Here is a 23,556-nt window from a genome sequence, read left to right as displayed (position 1 = left end):
AATAGTATGTAATGATTTTCATGATAGCGTACACACTTTTTTCTCTGGTTTTAATGAATGCATTTCAAATTATTCACTGTCAACTATGAAATATGATTTGTCATGTCTAGTTTATTTTGTTATACTGGAACATCCACTTTATAGACCCAGATTATTTTCCTTTCTTAGAGCTAATCATTTTCATTGTCACCACGATGACACCCTGCTGCACTCACATACCCATATTCATGTGCATGCTTATACCCCCTTATGTTACAACTACGGTGAACTACTTATAGTTTCCCAAGTCCTAATTCTGTAGTGACTCTCACATCGCTTGTGGCTCTTCTGGCTCTTTTGCCCCCATGCCAGAAATAGCTTCCCTTGCTTGTTTCTTCCTGTACCAGTTCATCTTGTACTTCCCCATTTACAACTCATTCCTCTCCTTTGGTCCCCACTCCAAACTTAGCATTGTTTTTCTTAGAACACCACTGTTCTCAGTGCAAACTTGTTACCATTTTACCTATAACACTTCGTTATACGTATTTACAATATCAGGGTTTCCCTTATTATTACTGTAAGTTCATATTACAGTATGGCTTATTGAGCTTTAGTAGCATACTAAATATATTTTAGACATTTTATATTAGACATCTTAATGTTTATTTTTAAATAAATGATCAGCTTAAGAAAATTGATTCATTTTCATATAAGTAGTATATATACTTTAAATAGAAAAATTTACTTGCTTCCTGGGGGTCTCCATTCTGTTTTCCAAATTGAGTACATTTTCCAACATTACTTAGGAATTAGAAGATTGCATGAATTCTTTGATTAGTGAGATATTTGGGCCCAATACTTTTTTGCAGAGCATACATAGGTATTTTAATTGTGGTGAATGAGGTAATTTAGGTCAATAATTCACCTAAGAACTCTCCAAAAAGATGGACAAAGTGTTTAAAAAAACAAAAACAAAAACACAAAAACAAAAAAAGACATACACGAGGCAATTTGGCTGTGAAGAATTATGGGACCAAAACTTTTTGGAAGGGTGAAACCCAGAGAGAAGAGCTCACTATTTTACCAGGGGTGCCTGCCAATTCTAGAAGTGTCTGAGATGTTGACATTTGGAGTAACTGTCAGACCTAGGAATCATGTTCTGGAATCTAGGGCCTACCAAAGAGGGGTCATGGTACATCAATACGTTTTAGGTTGGCACTAGAAGAAAAGATAAACTCGGATTTAGACTTAGCTTTTAAGGATTGAAGTCTAGCTTTAAATTGTTTCAGGTCTTAAATTTGGTTAATGTGATCCACTTTTGCTAGTCTCCCTGGAACCTATTAAAAGCAAATATAAATAATCTCAAACTGTCTATTTACATTTTAATGTACATTGTTTGATATGGATTAAAAAATAAACAAGTACACAAAGATTCAAAGATTCAGAAACCACAGAGACAAAACAGACAACTGAATCAGATTCATAGGCTCTCTAGATAATGGAGTTATCAGACAGAATATAAAAGAACTCTGTGTGAGTATAATCAAGGAAAATACAGTTAAGTCTAGGCAATTCATCAGAGCTAGAAATTATGAAAAAGAATAAAATGGGAATTCTAAAATTGAAAAACAAGATACTTAAAATCATGAGAGCTGGTGGATGGTTTTAACAGTAAATTAGGCCTAACATTGGGGAAAATTAGGAATTTAAACATAGGTTATAACAGAATATGCAGAATGAAACATGGAGATAAGGATAGAAAGTAAAAATAAATAAGAAGGCAATGTAAGATGACAAGAATGTAGTAAGAAGGTCTTACGTATACATAATTGGAGTCTCAAAATGGAAGAGTGAAAGAATGGGTCAGAAAGTATTTGTAGTGATAATGGCTGAAAAATTTCTAAAATCGTTAAAGATACCAAACCACATATTCAAGAAGTCCTGTAAATCCCATGCAGGAAAAATACAAAGAAAACCCACTTAGTCTCATTAGACTTTTGAAAACAAAGACAATGGGAAAATCCTCAAAGCAGATAGAGAAAAAAGATAGGTTGCCTTTAAAGGAGCATCAATTAGACCAAAAGATGGTATCAATAGAAATAATTGACATGGAATATATGGGATGGAATGATAATTAGAGATAATGGAATGATATTCTCAAAGTGCTGAAAGAAAATACATGCTAATGAGCAAAAATACTTTCCAAGAGTGAAAGTAAGATGAAAATATTTCAGTCAAATATTTCAATAACTTCAGTTCAGAATTGATAGAATTTCTCACCAGCAGACTTGCAGAAAAGGAAATAGTAACAGCATTCTTCAGACAGGGAGAAGAGATGTAGGAAGGAATGAAAAACAAAATGGTAAATAAGTTGATAAAACCAAAGGAATATTGATCTTATGAATAAAAATAACATTTTGTGGTTTAATTATGTGAAGAATTAAAAATCTAAAGTAATAATATATAAATTGAGGTTGAGGGAAAAATGGGAGTTAATGTCTTATGACATCACTGCATTTTCTTAGAAGACTTCAAAGTATGGACATATAAGACTTTGCTAAATTGAGGATGAATGTTATGACTTCAAGGATAATTGCTAAAAGGAAAGTAAGCACATGATGACTACAATGCTGATATGAGGAGAAATAGAATCATAAAAAATTAATCCAGAGTACATTATGTAGGTTGACTGTGCGAAGTTAATGCTATATATAAAAATATGCAAAAAAAAACCAAAAAAAACAAAAAAAACGCTGAGAAGCCAACAGGAAAAATGAAATGGAATTCTGAAAATTTAAAATAATGAAACAAAAACAGGCAGGAAAAAAGAAAGAAGAGGAGAGAAATAAAAGAAAGTAAAATAGTAGACTTATGTGCAACCATATAAATAATTGCATTAAATATTAATGGGTTAAACACTGCAGTTAAGGCAGAGAGTTTCAGAATTAAAAATACGAGGCCCACTTATGTGCTGTCTATAAGAAATGCACTTTAAGTATAAAGACATAGCTAACTTGAAAATAAATGGATTAGTAAAAATATATCATGCAAATAGTAACCACAGGAAGAGATTTGCTATATCAGATTTCAAAATAAAATAATATTCTAGAGAGTTCCAGGACACTTTATAATAATAGTGTCATTTGATATGGATGCTGTAACAATCATGAATATGTACGCATGCATAACAGAATTAAACAGAGTAAAATAGACAATCCCACAACTATATTTGTAGATTTTTAAATTCTTTCCAGCAAGTGATAGAGCAGCTAGACAAAAAAATCAGCAAAGTCATAGGATAATACTGTCAACCACCTTGCTGTAGTTGATATTTATGGAATACTACACCCAAAAGTGAGAGAAAACACATTGTTTTCAAATGCACATGGTACATTCACCAAGATAGCTCATATTCTGGATCATAAGCAATTCTTAATATATTTAGCATGATTGAATTATGTAAAATATGGTTTCTGGCTTCAGTAGAATTGCTTAGAAATCAGTAAGAATAAGAACCTGAAAAACTCCCAACTATTTGGAAATTAAACAGCATACCACTTAAAAATCATTGGGTCAAAAACAAAATTTGCAGGAGCCATTAGAAAATCATTTTTATTGAAGGATAATGAAAATAAAGCATATAAAAATTTGTGAATGCTTAGATGGAAATTTATAACAATAAGTGCCTATACTTGGAAAGAAGAAAGTTAAGTCAATAACCTAAGCTTTCTTTTTAAGAAACTAGAAAAATAAAGTAAACCCAAAGCAAACATCAAGTGGGAACATTCGAGCTAAAAATCAGTGAAATAGAAAACAAAAATAGTAATCAATAAACCAAAGCTAATTCTTTGAAAAAAACTAAAAGAATGGAAAACGTCTTAGAAGATTGTTAAAGAAAAAAAAGACAGGGAAGACAGAAATTACAAATATATCAACCCAAGAAAACATTAGAAAACTTGAACAGCCAATGTCAATGAACAGAATTGAGTTAATAATTTAAAAACCTTTCCTCAAAGAGAACTCCCAAGTCCAGATGGCCTCACTGATGAGTTCTGTCAAATATTTAAAGAAATATTACCAGTCCTACACAGTCTTATTTCAGAAAATAATGGAGAAGAGAACACTTTCCAACTTACTTTATAAAGGCACTCCTGTTTCAAAAACCAGGCAAAACTATCATAAGAAGATAGAACTATAGTCTAATATACTTGTGACCATCAGTGCAAAATTTCTTAACACAATTTTGACAAATTCAAAAATGTGGAAAAAGAATAATACATCATTATCCATTCATCTGTCGATGGACATCTTGGCTCTTTCCACAGTTTGGCTTTTGCGGACATTGCTGCTATAAACATCGGGGTGCATGTACCCCTTCGGATCCCTACATTTGTATCTTTGGGGTAAAGATGTGGTATATATATACAATGGAATATTATGCAGCCATCAAAAGGAATGAGATCTTGCCATTTGCAACGACGTGGATGGAACTGGAGGGTGTTATGCTGAGCAAAATAAGTCAATCAGAGAAAGACATGTATCATATGACCTCACTGATATGAGGAATTCTTAATCTCAGGAAACAAACTGAGGGTTGCTGGAGTGGTGGGGGGTGGGAGGGATGGGGTGGCTGGGTGATAGACATTGGGGAGGGTATGTGCTATGGTGAGTGCTGTGAATTGTGCAAGACTGTTGAATCACAGATCTGTAACTCTGAAACAAATAATACAATATATGTTAAAAAAAAAGATAGGAGGGGAAGAATGAAGGGGGGGGAATCAGAGGGGGAGACAAACCATGAGAGATGATGGACTCTGAAAAACAAACAGGGTTCTAGAGGGGAGGGGGGTGGGAGGATGGGTTAGCCTGGTGGTGGGTATTGAGGAGGGCACATTCTGCATGGAGCACTGGGTGTTATACACAAATAATGAATCATGGAACACGACATCTAAAACTAATAATGTAATGTATGGTGATTAACATAACAATAAAAAATTTTAAAAAACTAAAAAAAGAAAAATACATCATGACCAAATGGAGTATATCCAAGAGTTCAGTTGCATTATCATCTGAAATCATTAAACTAAATTCACTATATTCAGAGGATAAAGTAGAAAAACTACATGGTCATCTCAACAGATGCAGAAAAAGCATCTGCCAAAATTCAAAACCCTTTCTAACTAAAACACTCAGCTGACAAGGAATAGAAGGGAACTTACTCAACTTCTATCTATAAAAACCCTACAGCTTATGTGATAATTAAAGGTAAAAGCTTCAGTGCTTTCTCTCTAAGATCTAGAACAGAGTAAGAATATCTTCTCTCACCACTATTATTTAACATTGTACTAATGGTCTGCTGTAGGGCATTATAAGGCAAGAAAAATAAGTAAAAGGCAAATAGATTGGAAAGGAAGAAGCAAAATTGCTCTTATTTGTAGACATGTTTTCATGTGTAGAAAATCCAGAAAAATAAAAGGTATTAGAACTGATATGTCAAAAGCAGGAAAAAACATGCAATGGAAAAAAGACAGTCTCTTCAATAAATGGTGCTGGGAAAATTGGACAGCCACATGCAGAAGAATAAAACTCGACCATTCTCTAACACCATTCACAAAGATAAACTCAAAGTGGATGAAAGACCTCAATGTGAGACAGGAATCCATCAAAATCCTAGAGGAGAACATAGGCAGTAACCTCTTTGACATCGGCCACAGCAACTTCTTTCAAGATACATCTCCAAACGCTAGTGAAACAAAAGCAAAAATGAACTTTTGGGACTTCATCAAGATAAAAAGCTTCTGCACAGCAAAGGAAACAGTCAACAAAACAAAGAGGCAACCCACAGAATGGGAGAAGATATTTGCAAATGACACTACAGATAAAGGGCTAGTATCCAAAATCTATAAAGAACTTCTCAAACTCAACACCCAAAAAACAAATAATCAAGTCAAAAAGTGGGCAGAAGAGATGAACAGACACTTCTCTGAAGAAGACATACAAATGGCTAACAGACACATGAAAATATGTTCATCATCATTAGCCATCAGGGAAATCCAAATCAAAACCACACTGAGATGCCACCTTACACCAGTTAGGATGGCAAAAATGGACAGGGCAAGAAACAACAAATGTTGGAGAGGTTGTGGAGAAAGGGGAACCCTCTTACACTGTTGGTGGGAATGCAAGTTGGTACAGCCACTTTGGAAAACAGTGTGGAGGTTCCTCAAAAATTTAAAAATAGAGCTACCCTATGACCTAGCAATTGCACTACTGGGTATTTACCCCAAAGACACAGATGTAGTGAAAAGAAGGGCCATATGCACCCCAATGTTCAGAGCAGCAATGTCCGCAATAGCCAAACTGTGGAAAGAGCCGAGATGCCCTTCAACAGATGAATGGATAAAGAAGATGTAGTCCATATATACAATGCAATATGACTCAGCCATCAGAAAAGATGAATACCCAACTTTTACATCAACATGGATGGGACTGGAGGAGATTATGCTAAGTGAAGTAAGTCAAGCAGAGAAAGTCAATTATATGGTTTCACTTATTTGTGGAACATAAGGAATAACATGGAGGACATTAGTAGAAGGAAGGGAAAAATGGCAGTGGGGGAATTGGAGGGAGAGATGAACCATGAGAGACTATGGACCTGAGAAACAAACAGGGTTTTAGAGGGGAGGGGGGAGGGGGGATTGGTTAGCCCGGTGATGGGTATTAAGGAGGGCACGTACTGCATGGAGCACTGGGTGTTAATACGAAAACAATGGATCGTGGATCACTACATCAAAAACTAATGATGTATTGTATGGTGACTAACATAACATAATAAAATTAAAAACTACAAAAAAAAAAAGAACTGATATGTCAAGTTAATAAGGCTTCAAGGTACAAGGTCAACATACAAAACCAACTTTATTTGTAAGTACTACCAAGAAAAATTAGAAAACTTAAAAAAAATTTAAAAAGCCTCCACAATAGCATAAAAAATAGTTGGGAATAGGTAACTCAGCAAAGGATCTCTGAAAAGTGAAGAATGTTGCCAGAGAAAGAAACATCCTAAGAAAACAATCAACTGATTTTGTTCAAGGGTTGACCCATTGTAGGGTTGTGTTGGAGGATCAAGAATCTGTAGGAACTTTCTCCGATAATGGAAGAGTTGGCAGGTGCCATTTTTCTTGACCTCTTTCAGCATAGTTGGCCCAATGCTGGCAGGCACCAGTTCTGACACTCTCCTTCTACCTTGCTAGCACTGCAGACACCTGTTCTGTGGACCTGTGCTGGCAGATGCCCCTCCAAAGCCGCTTCTGCCCCTCCACACCCAGCAGGAATCACTTAAAGGAAATAACAGCAGACCAAAGGATGCAGAAGAACAGATCAGCAATCTGAAAGTAGTGAAAGACACTCAAGCTGAAGAGCAAAGAGTAAAAAGAATCTAAAAATATGAAAATATGTAAGGGAAAACATCAAGCTTAGTAACATTTGCGTTATAGGGTTCTCAAAGGAGAAGAGAGAGAAAAGGGGGAAGAAAACTTCTTTGAAGAACTAATAGTTGAAAAGTTTCTAACCTGGAGAAGGAAACAGACAGCCAGGTCCAGGAAGCAGAGTGAGTCCTAAACAAGATAAACCCAAAGAGATCCACATCAAGACACATAATAATTAAAATGTCAAAAATTAAAGATGAAAAAATCTTAAAGGCAGCAAGTTATATAAAAGGAAAATGGCATAAGACTGATTTTTCAGCAGAAACTTTGCAGGCCAGTAGGGAGTAGCATGATATAAACTAAGTGATGAAAGGAAGAAAACTACAACCAAGAATACTCTACCCAGCAAGGTTGTCATTCACAGTAGAGGGAAAGAGAAAAGAGTTTCCCAGACAAATAAAAGTAAAGTTCATCACAACTCAACCAGCCTTATAAGAAATGTTAAAGGGACTCTTTTAAGAAGAAAAGAAAGGCCATAATGAGAACTAAGAAAATTATTAAAGAAAAATTTCACTGGTAAAAGCAAACATATGGTAAAAGTAGTAGATCAATCACTTATAAAACTAGTATGAAGATTAAGAGATTAAAGTAATAAAATCAATTATATCTACAATAATTAATTAGTGAATATACAAAATAAAGATGTAAAATGTGAAGTCAAATACATAAAATGTGGAGAGCGGTAATAAAAATATGGTGCTTTCAGAATGTGTTAAAGTTAATTGAATATTAACTTTAATAGACTGCTATATACATAGGGTGTTATATGTGAACCCTATATGAACCACAAACTGAAAATCTTTAATAGATACAAAACCTAAAGAGAAAAGAATCCAAGCTTAGCACTCAAGAAAATCATAAAATCATAAGGGAGGAGAGTAAGAAAAGAAGAAAGGAACCAAGAAAAACTACAAAACAATGAGAAAATGGTTACATGCCAGATGTCATATGCCAACAAATGGCAATAAGTACATCCCTATCAATAATTACTTTTAATGTAAACAGACTTAAAGTTCCAATCAAAAGATAAAGGGTGACTGAATGAGGAAAAAAACAAAATAAGACCCAACTATATGCTGTCTACAAGAGACTTACTTCAGACCTTAAGACACATACAGACTGAAAGTGAAGGGCTGGAAAAACATATACTGTGCAAATGGAAGTGGAAAAAAAAAAAAGCTGGAGTAACAGTACTCATATCAGACAAAACAGACTTTCAAGCAAAGACTGTAACAAGAGACCTAGATGGGCATAATATAATGATGAAGGGATCAAGCCAACGAGAGCATATAATGGTTATAAATTTTTATGCACCCAACCTAGGAGCACCTAAATATATAAAGCAAATTAACAGACATAAAAGGAGAAATTAACATAATAGGAGGGGATTTTGGCACCTCATTTACATCAATGGAGAAATTATCCAGAAAAAAAATTAATAAAGAAGGAAACAGTGGCTTGAATGACACATTAGACCAGACAGACCTTACAGATATATACAAAACATTCCATCTAAAAACAACAGAATACACATTATTTTCAAGTACTCATGGAACATTCTCCAGGACAGATTACATAGTAAGCCACAAAACAAGTTTAAGAAGATAAGTTTAATAAGTTTGAAAAGATTGAAATCGTATCAACCATCTTTCCCAGCCACAACAATATGAAGCTAGAAATCAGTTACAAGAAAAAAAACGAAAAAACCCCCACAAACATGGTGTTTTAACAATATGCTACTAAACAACCAATGGGCCAATGAAGAAAACAGAGAGAAAATTAAAAAAGAAATAGATGCAGACAAATGAAAATGGAAATGCAACAGTTCAAAATCTTCGCTACCCAGCAAAGGCAGTTATGAGAGGCAAATTTCCAATGATACAGGCCTACCAAAAAACAACTAAAACAAGGAAAATCTCAAACAATCTAACCTTACTTCTAAGGATCTAGAAAAAGAAGAACAAACACAGCCCAAGGTTAGTAGAGGGAAGGAAGTAATCACACCAGAGTGGAAATAAATAAAACGGAGACTTAAAAGAATAATACAAAAGATCAGTGAAACTAAGAACTAGTTTGTTGAAAAGCAAAACAAAATTGATAAACCTTTAGCCAGACTCTTTAAAGAACAAAAAAAAGACAGGACTCAAAATCAGAAATGAAACAAAAATTATAGCTGACACCAAAAATTATAGCTGACAGAAATACAAAGGGGATGACTACTATGAAAAATTATATGCCAACAAATTAGGCAACCTAGAAGAAATGGATAAATTCCTAGAAACTAGAATCTTCCAAGACTGAAAGAGGAGGAAATAGAAAATCTAAACAGACATCAATTAGTAGTAATAGAATCGAATCAGTAATCAAATAACTCCCAGTAAGTAAAAAAGTCCATGACCAGATGGCTTCAAAGGTAAATTCTACCAAACATTTAAAGAAGACTTAATAACAATTCTTCTCAAACTATTCTAGAAAATTAAAGAGCAAGGATTGCTTCTAAATTCATTCTGTGAGGCCAGCATTACTGTGATTCCAAAACCAGACAAATGTACTATAAAAAGAAAATTATAGGCCAGTATCTGATGAACACAGATGCAAAATTGGCACAAAACGTTAACAAACCAGATTCAAAGTACATTAAAAGGATCATTCCCCATGATCAAATAGGATTTATTCCATGGGTGCAAGGATGGTTTCATATCCACAAAACAGTCAGTGAGTGTGATACAGCACATTAACAAAATGCAGGATGAAAATCATATGATCATCTCCATAGGTGCAGAAAAAGCATTTGACAAAATACAACATCCATTCACTTTCAAGAAAATGGCTATAGAGGTATAGAGAATGTACCTCAATATAATAAAGTCCATAAACCCACAGCTAACATACTTAATGGTGAAAATTTCCAAGCTTTTCCTCTAAGATCAGGACCAAGACAAGGATGTCCACTCTCACCCCTTTTAATCAACACAATACTGGAAGTGTTAGCCCCAGCAGTCAGACAAGAAAAAGAAATAAAAGGCATCCAAACTGGCAAGGAGGAAGTAAAACTGTCACTTTTTGTAGGTGACTGATACTAAATATAGAAAAGCCTAAAACTTGGGGCACCTGGGTGGCTCAGTTGTTGAGCATCTGCCTCCGGCTCAGGTTACAATCTCAGGGTCCTGGGATCAAGCCCCGCTTCAGGCTCCCTGCTCAGCGGGAAGCTTGCTTCTCCCTCTCCCTCTCCCCCTGCTTGTGTTCCCTCTCTCACTGTGTCTCTCTCTGTCAAATAAATAAAAATTAAAAAAAAAAAACCCTAAAACTTGACCAAGAAAACTATTAGAACTAATAAATGAATTCAGTAAAGTTGCAGGATAAAAAAGTTACATGTAGAAATTTGTTGCATTTCAATGCACTTACAAGGAACTATCAGAAAGAGAAATTAAGAAAACAGTCCCATTTGCAATTGGTTCAAAAAAATAAATTTAACCTAGGAGGTGAAAACCTGCACTCTGAAAACTGTAAGACACTGAGGAAAGAAGTGGAAGGTGATACAAATAATTGGAAAGACATACCATGTTCACAGGTTAGAAGAATTAATATGGTTAAAATGTTCATACTACCTGAAGCAATCTACAGATTCATTGCAAACCCTATCAAAATATCAATAATTTTTTCATAGAACTAAAATTTATATGGAACCACTGAAGACCCTGAGTAGCGAAAGCAACCTTGAGAAAGAAGAACAAAGCTGGTAGTATCACAATCCCAGATTTCAAGATACAGTACAAAGCTATGGTAATCAAAACAGTGTGGTGCTGGCACAAAAATAGTAGACAACAGATCAATGGGAACACAGTGGACAGCACAGAAATAAACCCACACTTATTTTGTCATTTCATCTATAACAGAGTATGCTAGAATATACAATAGGGAAAGACAGTTTTTCAGTAAATTGTGTTGGGAAAACTGAACAGCCAATGCAAAAGAATGAAACTGGACCACTTTTTTTTTTCTTTTTTTTTTTTACATCATATACAAAAATAAACTCAAACTGGAATAAATACCAAAATATAAGACCTGAAATGATAAAACCCCTAAAAGAATACATAAGTGGTAACCTTTGGACAATGGTTTCAGCAGTATTTTTTGGATCTGTCTTCTAAGGCAAGGGCAACAAAAACAAAAATAAGCAATTGAAACTGCATCAAACTAAAATGCCTTTACAAAGGAAACAATCAACAAAACAAAAAGGCAACCTACTGAATGAGAGAAGATATTTGCAAATGACATATCTGATAAAGAGTTAATACCCAAGATATACAAAGAACTCTTATAACTCAAACCAAAAACTCCCAAATAATCTGGTTAAAAAATGAGCTGAGGGCTTGAATAGACATTTTTCCAAAGAAGACTTAACAGAAAGTCAGTCAGTCACAGGGATGTAAAATACAGCATAGCACATATAGTCAATAATATTGTAATAACTTTGTAGATGACAGAAGGTAATTACATTTATGTGGTGAGCATTTCATAGTGCATGTAAGTGTTGAATAACTATATTGTACACCTGAAATTAATGTAATACTGTATGTCAACTATACTTCAATGAAAAATAAATAATTTTTAAAAAATAAAATACTTCTGAATAAATTTAAAATATGCAAGACATTTTCACAGAAAGTCACAAAAGATTGCATTGGGAGATTAAAGACATAATAAATGAAGACTATACTATCTTTATGGAGTGAAAAATTTAAGTTTTTCAGATAGTAATCTACCCCAAATTGATCCATAGATTTAATACAATTCCACTCAAAATTCTAACAGACTTTAACACACGCTGATTCAAAAATTTATATGGAAATGAATGATTCTTGATCTAATAATACAAATTTCACCCAGTGCTCCTGAGACTTACTATTTTACCTACAAACTATGACTTTTTTTTTTTTTTTACCTGATCTGTGATTTGGGAACAGTGAAAGGCCTTGGCTTTGAAAACCTTTTCTTGGAACTTCTGTTGGACCACAGTAAAGATCTTGACTATGTCAATGATGAATTTAACAATGGCTAGACAAAAAAAGTTTTTCAAGGGGCAGCAAGCTTTGGGGGGTCAATTTACTTTTTAGGTAAGATGTGGATAGGTAATAAAATTTAACTGTACTTTTAAAGGGTTTTAACTGAATTTTCATATAATCCTTTCCTTCTTTTTTCTTCTACTCTTAAATAAATGCTCCTACAATTGTAAGATCTGTAATGTTAAATGCTTTTGGGATTAGTTTCACCTTTGAGTAAGGGTGGGAGGTTATATTTACATATGTGTGTGTATATTATCCTGGAATAGACTTTAGTTGTGTTGATGTCATATTTTATGAAAGGGAAATAATTGAATCATTTACCATCTTTATTAATGGGAAACTGTACTTGTTTTTATAGGGAAGAGTGGACAGAAGCTATTCAGGCTGTAGCAGACAGACTTCAGAGACAAGAAGAGGAGAGAATGAATTGTAGTCCAACTTCACAAATTGATAATATAGGGGAGGAGGAGATGGATGCTTCCACAACCCATCATAAAAGAAAGGTAGAGAATAGTAATTTATTCCCTACTCAGCACAGTGTATGTGTGTGGAAGAAATATGCTAAAAATTGCCATTTGCAAGAAGTGTTGGCTGATGATCTTACGTTATTCAAATATATAGGTGTGGATGGTGTTTATCCTGGTAAATCTGAAATACCTGTCACTGTTTAAGACCAAGTAATTTAAACGTCACCTCATTTTCATGGCTCGGCCTTAACACTGACAGCCGATAGGGCTTCGGGGGTACTTGTTAACTGAAGTGCCATTGTGCTGATTTATAATTTGCATTTTTTTCTTATTGTTTTTAATACCATTTTAGAACTTGGGAATAATGTTTTCCCTAATGATTTGGTCATTTTCCATTTGGTATTTTGTATGCCTAAAGCAAAAGCAGAAATGGTTCTGGTGTGCTTCCTACCTGATGCCCCAGCCTCACTAATATCAGCAGGAAAGTGAATAGTCTGGGAAATAATAGCTTTTTATTTTAATGGCTTGCTCCCGAGCCAGTGAGGGAAAAGTGTTTTCCTTCCCTGAGTGCTCCAGATTAATAAATGCCAATTTACATATTGATGGAATTACAAATTATGTTTTCATTGCTATAGAAAATTAAAAAGCTGGGTGCCTGGGTGGCTTAGTCACTTAAGTGTCCGACTCTTGATTTTGGCTCAGGTCATGATCTCAGGGTCCTGGGATCGAGCCCCTCATTGGGCTCTGTGCTCAGCAGGGAGTCTGCTTTAGATTCTCTCACTCCCTCTCCCCCTGCTTGTTCTCTCAAATAAGTAAATAAATCTTCTTAAAAAAAAAAGAAAATTAAAAAACAACTTCCTTGTATGAAAATGGTATTTTAAGATTAAAGATCTAAGTGTTCAAAGTAAATGAACATGCCATTTATTATGTTAGAATGTATTTGTTATAATGAATTATAAATTTAATCTTCATGTAGGAAAACACTAGTTTTTAATGTAATTACCCATGTAATTTGGTCTTAGCATAATGATTAAGAACTCTTTGGAGTTAGACTGCTTGAGTTCAAATCCTCCTTTTTCCAAGTGCTAAACACGTGAACTTGAAGTTATATCATCACAACCCAGAGTTTGTTAATTACTCTCTCCTCATCTGAAATCTCTTCTAATTATAATAATATTCTTTGTTTGATCTTGGTCAAATGTCTGAGAACTCTTTGTGTCTTCATTAAAGACTTATCCTCTATTTGTTAGTTGAAATGAATCCCTCTTTTAAGTCAACTTAACACCCCCTTGTTCTTCAGTCATTGCAAAAAGCTAAAACAAAGAAATAGTCTAGCTTTACTCACCTACTCAGAGATAAGGAAGCTTCTTTTGGATGTCTATGAGCACATGTACACAATGAATGTAAAATGTGACTATGCTCATAAATTTAAAATCAGGTCCCAGTGAACCTTGTCCTTTCAATTCGACACTACCCCATTCAGTAACAGGCTATGCCAGCTATACTCTTTTTAATTGGAATTCCTAGAACTCTGCTTAATAACAGAGTAAGAAGCTGCTGTTGAGGCAGTTACAGGTTGAAAGTGGGGAGTTTATAATATCCTAACTAGAAATACTCTTACTGATGGATGAGAGAATTTGGAAATGAATATGGAAATTGTTTACCAGAAAAAATTTTGAATGAAGAGAGATAAACATTTTCAAAGATGTAAAAATGCAAAAGTATGGAGGATTTTTTTTTTTTCCTGTTAAGGCTTGTTATCAATCATTATAAAAGCACAGTGCAATTTCTTCTCTTCACAATTACCAGTGTGGATTATCTTAGAATCCATCACCTTCACTAATTATCACTTGTAAACATTTATTGTAAGTTTATTTTGTGCTGTGCTCTGAGCAGTACTGTTATATATATTATCTCATTTAATCCTCACAAAAACCATATGAGATGTAGGTACCATTATTACCCCATTTTGCAAGTGATTCATCTGACATTCAGAGAAGTTAAATAATCTTGTTCAAACACGTAAGGACTTTTAATTATACACTGTATTACTTCAGTGGGCAACTTATTTCTTATTATTGATTGATATAACGTGAGCCTTTATAATCACTATAATTATTATACTCATTACATGACCAAGTCATATTAGAGAACAAAATTATACAGATATTCTCTCTTACGATTGTACTTGGTTTCTCAAAATATTTTTGTCAAGATGTTGTACTTTGTGTTTCAGTTAATTTCATTTTATATTAGTGTACTCTTGGGAAAATCAGTAAAATTTTAATTTACAGAACAGTGATAGAAAGTGAGGTTTTTAAAGTAGATTCTCTAAGAAATCTCTCACTGAAACTGGGTCTCAAAAATTAAAAAATGATATGGTCAGAAGTATTTTGAAAAGAGGAGGATTCATTGTCTTATTTGACCTATACCTGATTTCCATTTTTCTTCTTTATTTCATTTCATTTTTTAAAAAGATTTTTAAAAGATTTTATTTATTTATTTATTTATTTATTTATTTATTGAGAGGGAGCGGGTGAGCAGGGGCAGGGGCAGAGGGAGAGGGAGAATCTCAAGTAGACTCCTCACTGAGCATGGAGCCCAACTAGGGGCTCGATCTTACGACCCTGAGATCATGACCTGAGCTGGAATCCAGAGTCATACACTCAACTAGTTGGGCCATCCAGGCACCCCTATTTCATTTCATTTTAAGTGAGTATAAGACCCTTTTAAAATGACAAAGAGTATAGAAAAATGTAGAACCTCAGTACCACTCTTTCGTGATGGCCCTAACAACTTGGTTAAAAAGGATAAAATAGTGCTATCACTTCCCTAGTTCCCTAGTACTACATCCTTTATGTGTATCAGGTATCATAGAAAGAATTGCAGAAGTCAGATTATTTTTTTTCAAAGATTTTATTTATTTATTTGAGAGAGAGAATGAGATAGAGAGAGAGCATGAGAGGGGGAGGGTCAGGGGGAGAAGCAGACTCCCGCTGAGCAGGGAGCCCGATGCGGGACTCGATCCCGGGACTCCAGGATCATGACCTGAGCCAAAGGCAGTCGCTCAACTAACGGAGCCACCCAGGCGCCCAGAAGTCAGATTATTTTTAATATCAAACTGTAAACACAGATATTCTGAAATAAGAATGCCTTTCTCATAATTTACAGTGTACATTTTCCTCTTTGTTCACTTTTTGAAAAATGAGCAATAGGATGAGGGGAATGGCTCCTCTAACTTGTGTTAGCTCTGCTGAGAATTGTCTTAGCTGTTTTCTCTTGCCTCAAGCAGACACATGGTTACTTCTCTTAGTGGTAGAGTATTACCCAGTTTCTGCTGCACAGGGTGAAAAATCTCTTAAGGAACGACACCGGGTGGTGGAAAAGAGGCAGAAGCCTCATAACCAGATTTATGTGCTGTTCTGTGTTTCAACTAAAAGATGATCTTTCAAAGGAATTTGATCAGAGGACTCAGAAGTGCCTAATCTTGGTCTGCCAAGCGGCCATTCTCTATAGGGTCAGGTATGTGAAGGAGCACAGCATAAGAGGATCAACAGCCAAATGGGAGTCAAAGTTCTGCCTAATTTATTCATCTTCAATTATATATTCATATTCTTTAACCTAAATTTTGGACTATATAATTAGCCTTCTTCTTATACTCTAGTGTCATTTGTTATGTATGCCCATGCATCTCTTAACCTAAAACAGCCGCGTTGACATGCTGGAGATTATGCGAAGGAAAGAATATAACTATGTAAAATATTTACTTAATAAATTTGGGGGATTGGGTTTTAGAGGATTAATTTTTCTGCAGAGGATCCATACTCTCATCTTTCATTAAAATCTTACTGTATTTTCCCCCTTAATACCATCTAAAAGAGGGAAGCATTTTGTAATGGGTTACATTTCATTTGTAAAGACTAGATAATTACTGTACCATGCTGAACATGAACATTTGGTATCAAAGATACTTTTTAAATTTTCTGAAGTTTTGTCAAAATAGATATGAAATCTGTTTCTGATTTTTTCACATAGGATGCTTTTACTAATATTAATTTCCATGCAAATTCCCTTTTAAGGTTGGCAGTCAAACTGATAGAAGTTGTGAAATTTAACGATAAGGCTATTATATTTTTTTAAACCTCCTTTTCTCTAAGAATTGCAGTCCTTAAGGAATATAGCAATATTTTATAATTACATATTGCTTTTCATCTGAAAATGTCATAAAGCAATTTATAAATTCCTTTCTTATTTTTATCTCTAAGAATTCAGTTTACATTTCTATAATATTTAATAATAGGACACAGCAAGTATCATTTTTCAGTGCATTTAGATACAAATTGAGGAGGGTACTGTTCAAATGAAGCTTTGAGCAAAAAATAACATCGTAGCCTAGTTATAAGAATAATGTCTCTCAGTTCATTATTGCCATGGAATAAACTACCCAGGTTTAATGTCTTAAAAGAGTAACAGTATATTAGTTTTCATGATTTTGTGGTTTGTGTAGGCACTTCCACTGGTCTCACATGGATCTCTCAAGCAGTTGCATTCAGTTAGCATACAGACTGATCTGGAAGATCCAAGAAAGCCTTTCTCACATTTCTGGATTCTTGGTTCTCCTCTATGTGATCTCTTGGCATATGGTGTCTCATCATCGAGGCCCTTTGTACATGGTATCTTTCCTTATGGCATGAAGGCTGGCTTTCAATTATGACATTTCCAAGAGGGTGAAAGTATAAACTGCTAGATTTAAAGGCTGGATCTGGAACTGCCATAGTATCACTTCGATCATATTCTGTGTTCAAAGCAGGACACAAGGCTAGCCCAGGGAGAGGGAAAGTTGAGTCCACCTCTTCATGGGAAAAATGGCATGTGCATATAGGGAGTCAAGGGACTAGTGGCAGCCATCATTGGAGACTGCCTAGCACAGGTAGCTTTGGGGTTATACAGTATTCCTTGGTTTTTTAAAAAAATATTAGTGAAAACAGAATTTTTTAATACTACCAGCTATTCAAATGACAGTAACCTTCTTTACTCTATTCTGCATATTTAGTGCCACGTTTTTTATTTTTAGTTGCATTAATAAATGTACTTTTTCTTTTTCCCTGATACTGTTTGCTCCTTGTCTTTTGAACTGGAGATATTATTGAATGGTTAAGATATTATAACTTGACATTTGGAAAATTTTTCAAAATTATAGGCAGCAGATAATGTTGAAAGTGAATATAGGCATCTGTTTCTAAATTTTTTAGAATTTTTACAAAATATGTAGAATATTGGTCTGTAGTTTTCTTGTAATATTTTTGTCTGGTTTTGATAATCAGGGTAATAATGGCCTCATAGGATGAATTGCGAAGTATTCTTTTTCTCTTTTTCTCAGTTTTCTGTAGGAGTTTATATAGAATTGGTATCATTTCTTCCTTAAATGTTTAAAGAATTCAACAGTGAAACCATCTGGCTCTAGAGTTTTCTTTGTTGAGAGGTTTTTAACCACAAATTCAATTTTCTAGTAGACATAGGACTATTCAAGTTACCTGTTTCTGTTTGAGTAAGATGTGAGGCTTTCAGGGAATTTATTTATTTCATGTATATTGTTGATTTTATGGGCATAAAGCTGTTTATAATATCCCATGTGATCCTTTTAAAGTGTCTGTAGAGTCTGTAGTAATGTCAGCTCTTTCATTCCTGACATTGGTCATTTGCGTCTTTCTTTATTTTTCTGAGCAAGCTGGCTAGAGATTTATCAATTTTATTGATCTTCTCAAAGAACCAGCTATCCTGGTCCATAACCAGTATCATATCCTCTACTTTTTTTTTTCTTTTTAAGATTTTTAAATTGATTTCTGCTCTGACCTTTATATCCTTTCTTCTCTTTCTCTTGAGTTTAATTTGCTCTTGTTCAATTTCTTAATGTGGAAGCTGAGATCATTGATTTGAGACATTCTTGACATTTACTTTGGATGGGTGGTAAACAGGAAAAAATACAGTTATAAAATAGCAGAAAAGTCTCTACTAACTTCTGATCATCTGTAGGATAAAATCCAGATGCTTAACTTGTTATTCATAATGCCCTCGGAACTGAATTTAAATTTAAGATGATAAACTGAGCATACCCAGTTATCTCTCCTTCCATTTAAAAACCCATTAAAATGGTAGTAAAGGCATTAAAAAAGAGACAAGTCCACACAAATGAAAAGCTGAGTGGGGGAAAGGCATTAGTGGACAACAAATACCAAAATTATGGAAATTTATGGAAGAACATTCATAGAGCAGGAAAAGCATGCATAAAGGGGCCTGTAGAGAACAAGTAGCAGGTCTGCTTGGCGAAATCCTGGAAATCACCTGACTTAGGATTGAGAAATGAAACTGAAAACAGGCAGAAAAATTAGAGGCATTCTTAGACGTCCCTGACTTTCTATTCTGAACTGCACCAATTGCTTTCTCACATGTTGTACTGCTTCTTTTTAGATTTCATCTTACTGGGCTCCAGGGCTATTTTCAACATTTCTTACACACCGATATTTCACTTCCTAGGATTTCATCCTAATTTTGTTAGAGTACATTCTCAAATAGCTTCCCTGAAAGGTACTGCTCTCTTAGATGTATTTGGAAATGTTTGTGGGGGACATTTTTGATGACCACATTGTTTGGGGATAGTGGCACTACTAAACCCTGAAAAACTTGAGTCCTTGGAAAACAATGTGGAAGTTCCTCAAAAAATTAAAAATAGAATTACCATTTGATCCAGTAATTCCACTAACAGGTACTTAACCTAAAGAAAACAAAACAATAATTTGAAAATACATATGCACACCCCTATGTTTATTGCAGCATTATTTATAATAACTAGGCTATGAAAGCAACCCAAGTGTTCACTGATAGAGGAATGGGTAAGGAAGAGGTGGTATATATACACAATGGAATGTTACTCAGCCATAAAAAAGAACAAACCGTTGCCATTTGTGACGACATGGATGGAGCTAGAGAGCATAATACTAAATGAAATACAGTCAGAGAAAGAGAAATACCGTATGATTTCACTCATATGTGGAATTTAAGAAACAGAACAAATGAACAAAGAAAAAAGGAGACCAAAGAAACCAGACTCTTAAATACAGAGAACGAATTGGTGGTTGCCAGAGAGAAGGCAGGTGGGATGGATGGGTGAAATAGATAAAGGTGATTAAGAGTACACTTATCTTGATGAGCACTGAGAAATGTATGGAACTGTTGAATCATTCTGTACACCTGAAACTAATATAACATTGTTAACTGTACTTCAGTAAAACAAACAAAAAACCAAAAAAACCCTGAGTCCTTGAAAGGTGAATGAAATGATTGTTTTCCTTGTGCCCCTACACTTGACTGATAGTTTGACTAGTAGACGAATTTGAGGTTCAGAGTTATTGTCTCCAGTATCTGAGAATTGCTTAAATTATTTCTCATATCCATGATTGCGAGAGAGGCAGCCATTGCCAGTCTGATTCTTAGTCATTTAAGTGTGCTTAGAAATTGGTAAAATTTGCTTTTGAGTAGATACTGCAAACATAGACCTATATCTTTTATAAATAAATTGCATCAAATACTTCATACTCTATTTTTTTAATTTGTATTTTTCAGACAATGAATGATTTTGACTATTTGAAACTACTAGGTAAAGGCACTTTTGGGAAAGTTATTTTGGTTCGAGAGAAGGCAAGTGGGAAATACTATGCTATGAAGATTCTGAAGAAAGAAGTTATTATTGCAAAGGTAATTGATTACTAGAGTTGATTACTAAATTTTTGCTTATGGTATGCACTCATGTGTGTTCATGCATACACATGGCTGAAGTGTAGAAATTCCATTAAATAACCAAAATGTTGATTGTAGGCTACTGTTGCAGCAGGATCTGCATATCAATATTTATAATGCTAAAAATTTCAAAAGTTTATAGTATTATCTGAACGTTGTATACCGAAGCTATTTTGTTCCCTTGAGGAGATAAAAATATTTATTCTATGTTTATGTATTTGGAGGAATGTTTTGACTGTCTGTTTTTGTGACCTGTAGCACTAATTATACTAGTATTGCCTTTTGATATTTCCCCCCCAACATTCTGAATTTTTTATTATTAAATAAAAAAGTAATTCAAATAACATAGATGATTTGCACCCATAAATTATATAGCTTATATAACGATGAATGGGAAAGCATCCTTAAATAGATTTGAAAATACAAGAATGATGAAACTAAAAGAAATAGTAGTCTTTGAAATTCTTTCAGGAACTCTTAACCCCCACCTCCATAACTTTGTTCAGCTTAGACATACACAGATAACATGTTAATGATGCCAGTTCTCACTCAGAGTTCTGAACAGAATCCTAATTCCCTCAATAGACAAATTCGATAACTTTACAAATTGGTCCACGCTTTATGTTTTGTTTATTTCAACAAATGATACATGATTTTATTGGTATACTTTATGGACTACTTTAACTTTCAAACCACATTGACCCTTGAACAACATGGGGGTTAAGGGTAACTCCCTGCTCAGTGGAAAGTCCACATGTAACTTTTGATTCCCCCCAAATTTAACTAACAGTCTACTATTGACTGGAAGCCTTCGCGATATCATGAACAGTCAATTAACCCATATTTTGTATGTCATATGTCTTATTATATACTGTATTTTTACAATGAAGTAAGTTAGAGAAAAGAAAATATAATTAAGAAAATCATAAGGAACAGAAAATACATTTATAGGCCTGTACTGAATTTATTGAAAAAAAATCCATGTGTAAGTGGACCCGTACTGTTCAAACACATGTTCAAGGGTCAACTGTATAGTTTCCTCATCTGGAGTGTATTGCTCCACACACTTTGTGAAGCTGTCCTCCCCTGTCTTTGTGCATTTGCTTTTATTTCAATTCTTACACAAGTCTGTGTCTGGTATTGGAAATAACACTGACCTTGGAGTCACACAGGTCTGGATTCACATCCCAGCTTTGCATCTTATCATCTAATGACCTTTAACAACCAGTTTTGGGGGGAGTACTGCTCCCTTAGAGACATTCGCGATGTTTTGGGGGAGCATATTTGCTTATTCACAGTGAAGAGAAACTGCTGACTGTCACCAGGTGGAGGCCACGCATGCTCAATGTCCTGCAACATGTCGAGCAGCCCAACAGAGCCTTGCATTTTTCATCTGCAAAATTTCACTTGTTAAAATGAAAAACAATCACTTGAAATAATGAGCCCTGGATGTTGTATGCAACTGATGAATCACTGAATTGTACCTCTGAGACTGTTTAGTGTATTTTAACTAAATCAAATTTAAATTAAAATTTTTTTAAGAAAAGGTATTTCTGGACAGAAATATTGAGGATTAGGATATGTAAAGTATTTAGCATAGTACCTGACACTACTTATTAAACTGATATTTTCTGGGAGGTAGTATAGTGCCACTTACTAAATGATCCCAAACAAATCACTCAACCTTTTATGCCTTTGTTTCCTCATTTGCAAAATGGGAAATAATACAGTGCCTATCTCATAGAATTGTCAGGATTAAATGAATGAATAAGTGTAATAGCATTTGCCATAAATAAAATTGAATTAAGATTAAAATAGTATTAAATGAAAAATATATTATCACTGTAAGTATTTGCTATTATTATTACTTTTGCCATCTACCATGTGTCAAGCATCAGTAAATACCATTTCTATTCTGTTTTTTCTGTTATACACTAGCTCACTTGGAGCCTGTCTTCCCTTACTAATTAATTATACTTTAATGAGTAACTCTACAGAACTGGGTATATTTTACAAGTGATAGCATATCCAGCTTGGCTTACTACCCTTGATTTTCACCAACAAGTCCATTTATCTGTTTCTTGAAAGAAAATATGTCTGCTCATATTAAAATGATGAACAGTATAATGTTTAAGAGTCTAACAAGACCTGGGGTTTGAATCCTGATGTGCCCATCACAGAGCCTCATATCGGGGACTAAATGGTGTCCACGTGCCTTAATACTGTTGACGTTAACACTGATCAGTTGCTTAAAGCATTGTCCACCAGGTTTTTCCACTGTAGAGTTACCATTTTTCCCATTGTAATTACTGACTATTTTAGGGGCAATACTCTGACACTTGCAGGTATTTTTTTTTTTTTCTTCTTAAACTTTTGCCCACTCATTTTCATTTCCATCAGTGGATCTTGTCTACAACAGTTATCCCGTGGTGTACTAATGGTATTTTCTATTTCCCTCATTCTTTATGCATTTATTCTATTTGGTCTAACTAAAGGTTTGATAATTTTATCTTTTCAAAGAACCAAATTTTACTTTCATTGATTTTTCTCTGTTTTTCTATTTTCTATTTTATCTCTGCTCTAATCATTATTATTTCCTTTCTTATTATTTCCTTCCTTCTAGCTTTAGCTTTAGCTTATTCTTTTCTTACTTCCTGAAGTTGTAAAGTTAGGTTGTGGATTTGAGATCTGTCTTCTTCTTCTTCTTCTTCTTCTTCTTCTTCTTCTTCTTCTCCTCCCCCTCCTCCTCCTCCTCCTCCTCCT

The 23,556-nt window shown here is 34.4% G+C and overlaps 1 protein-coding gene across 1 annotated transcript in view; it reads left to right on the top strand.

Moving 5' to 3' along the window:
• Positions 1 to 23,556, top strand: part of AKT3 (AKT serine/threonine kinase 3) — a 298,230-nt gene that overhangs the window by 155,146 nt on the left and 119,528 nt on the right. The window contains exons 4-6 of the mRNA XM_044916426.1: positions 12,891 to 13,035; positions 16,363 to 16,377; positions 20,620 to 20,751. Of these exons, the coding sequence (XP_044772361.1) occupies positions 12,891 to 13,035; positions 16,363 to 16,377; positions 20,620 to 20,751 (292 nt within the window). The remainder of the gene's footprint in view (positions 1 to 12,890; positions 13,036 to 16,362; positions 16,378 to 20,619; positions 20,752 to 23,556) is intronic.

The sequence above is a fragment of the Neomonachus schauinslandi genome, chromosome 6, assembly GCF_002201575.2.
Source record: "Neomonachus schauinslandi chromosome 6, ASM220157v2, whole genome shotgun sequence".
NCBI lineage: Eukaryota > Metazoa > Chordata > Mammalia > Carnivora > Phocidae > Neomonachus > Neomonachus schauinslandi.
This window is presented reverse-complemented; position numbering and strand designations above follow the sequence as displayed.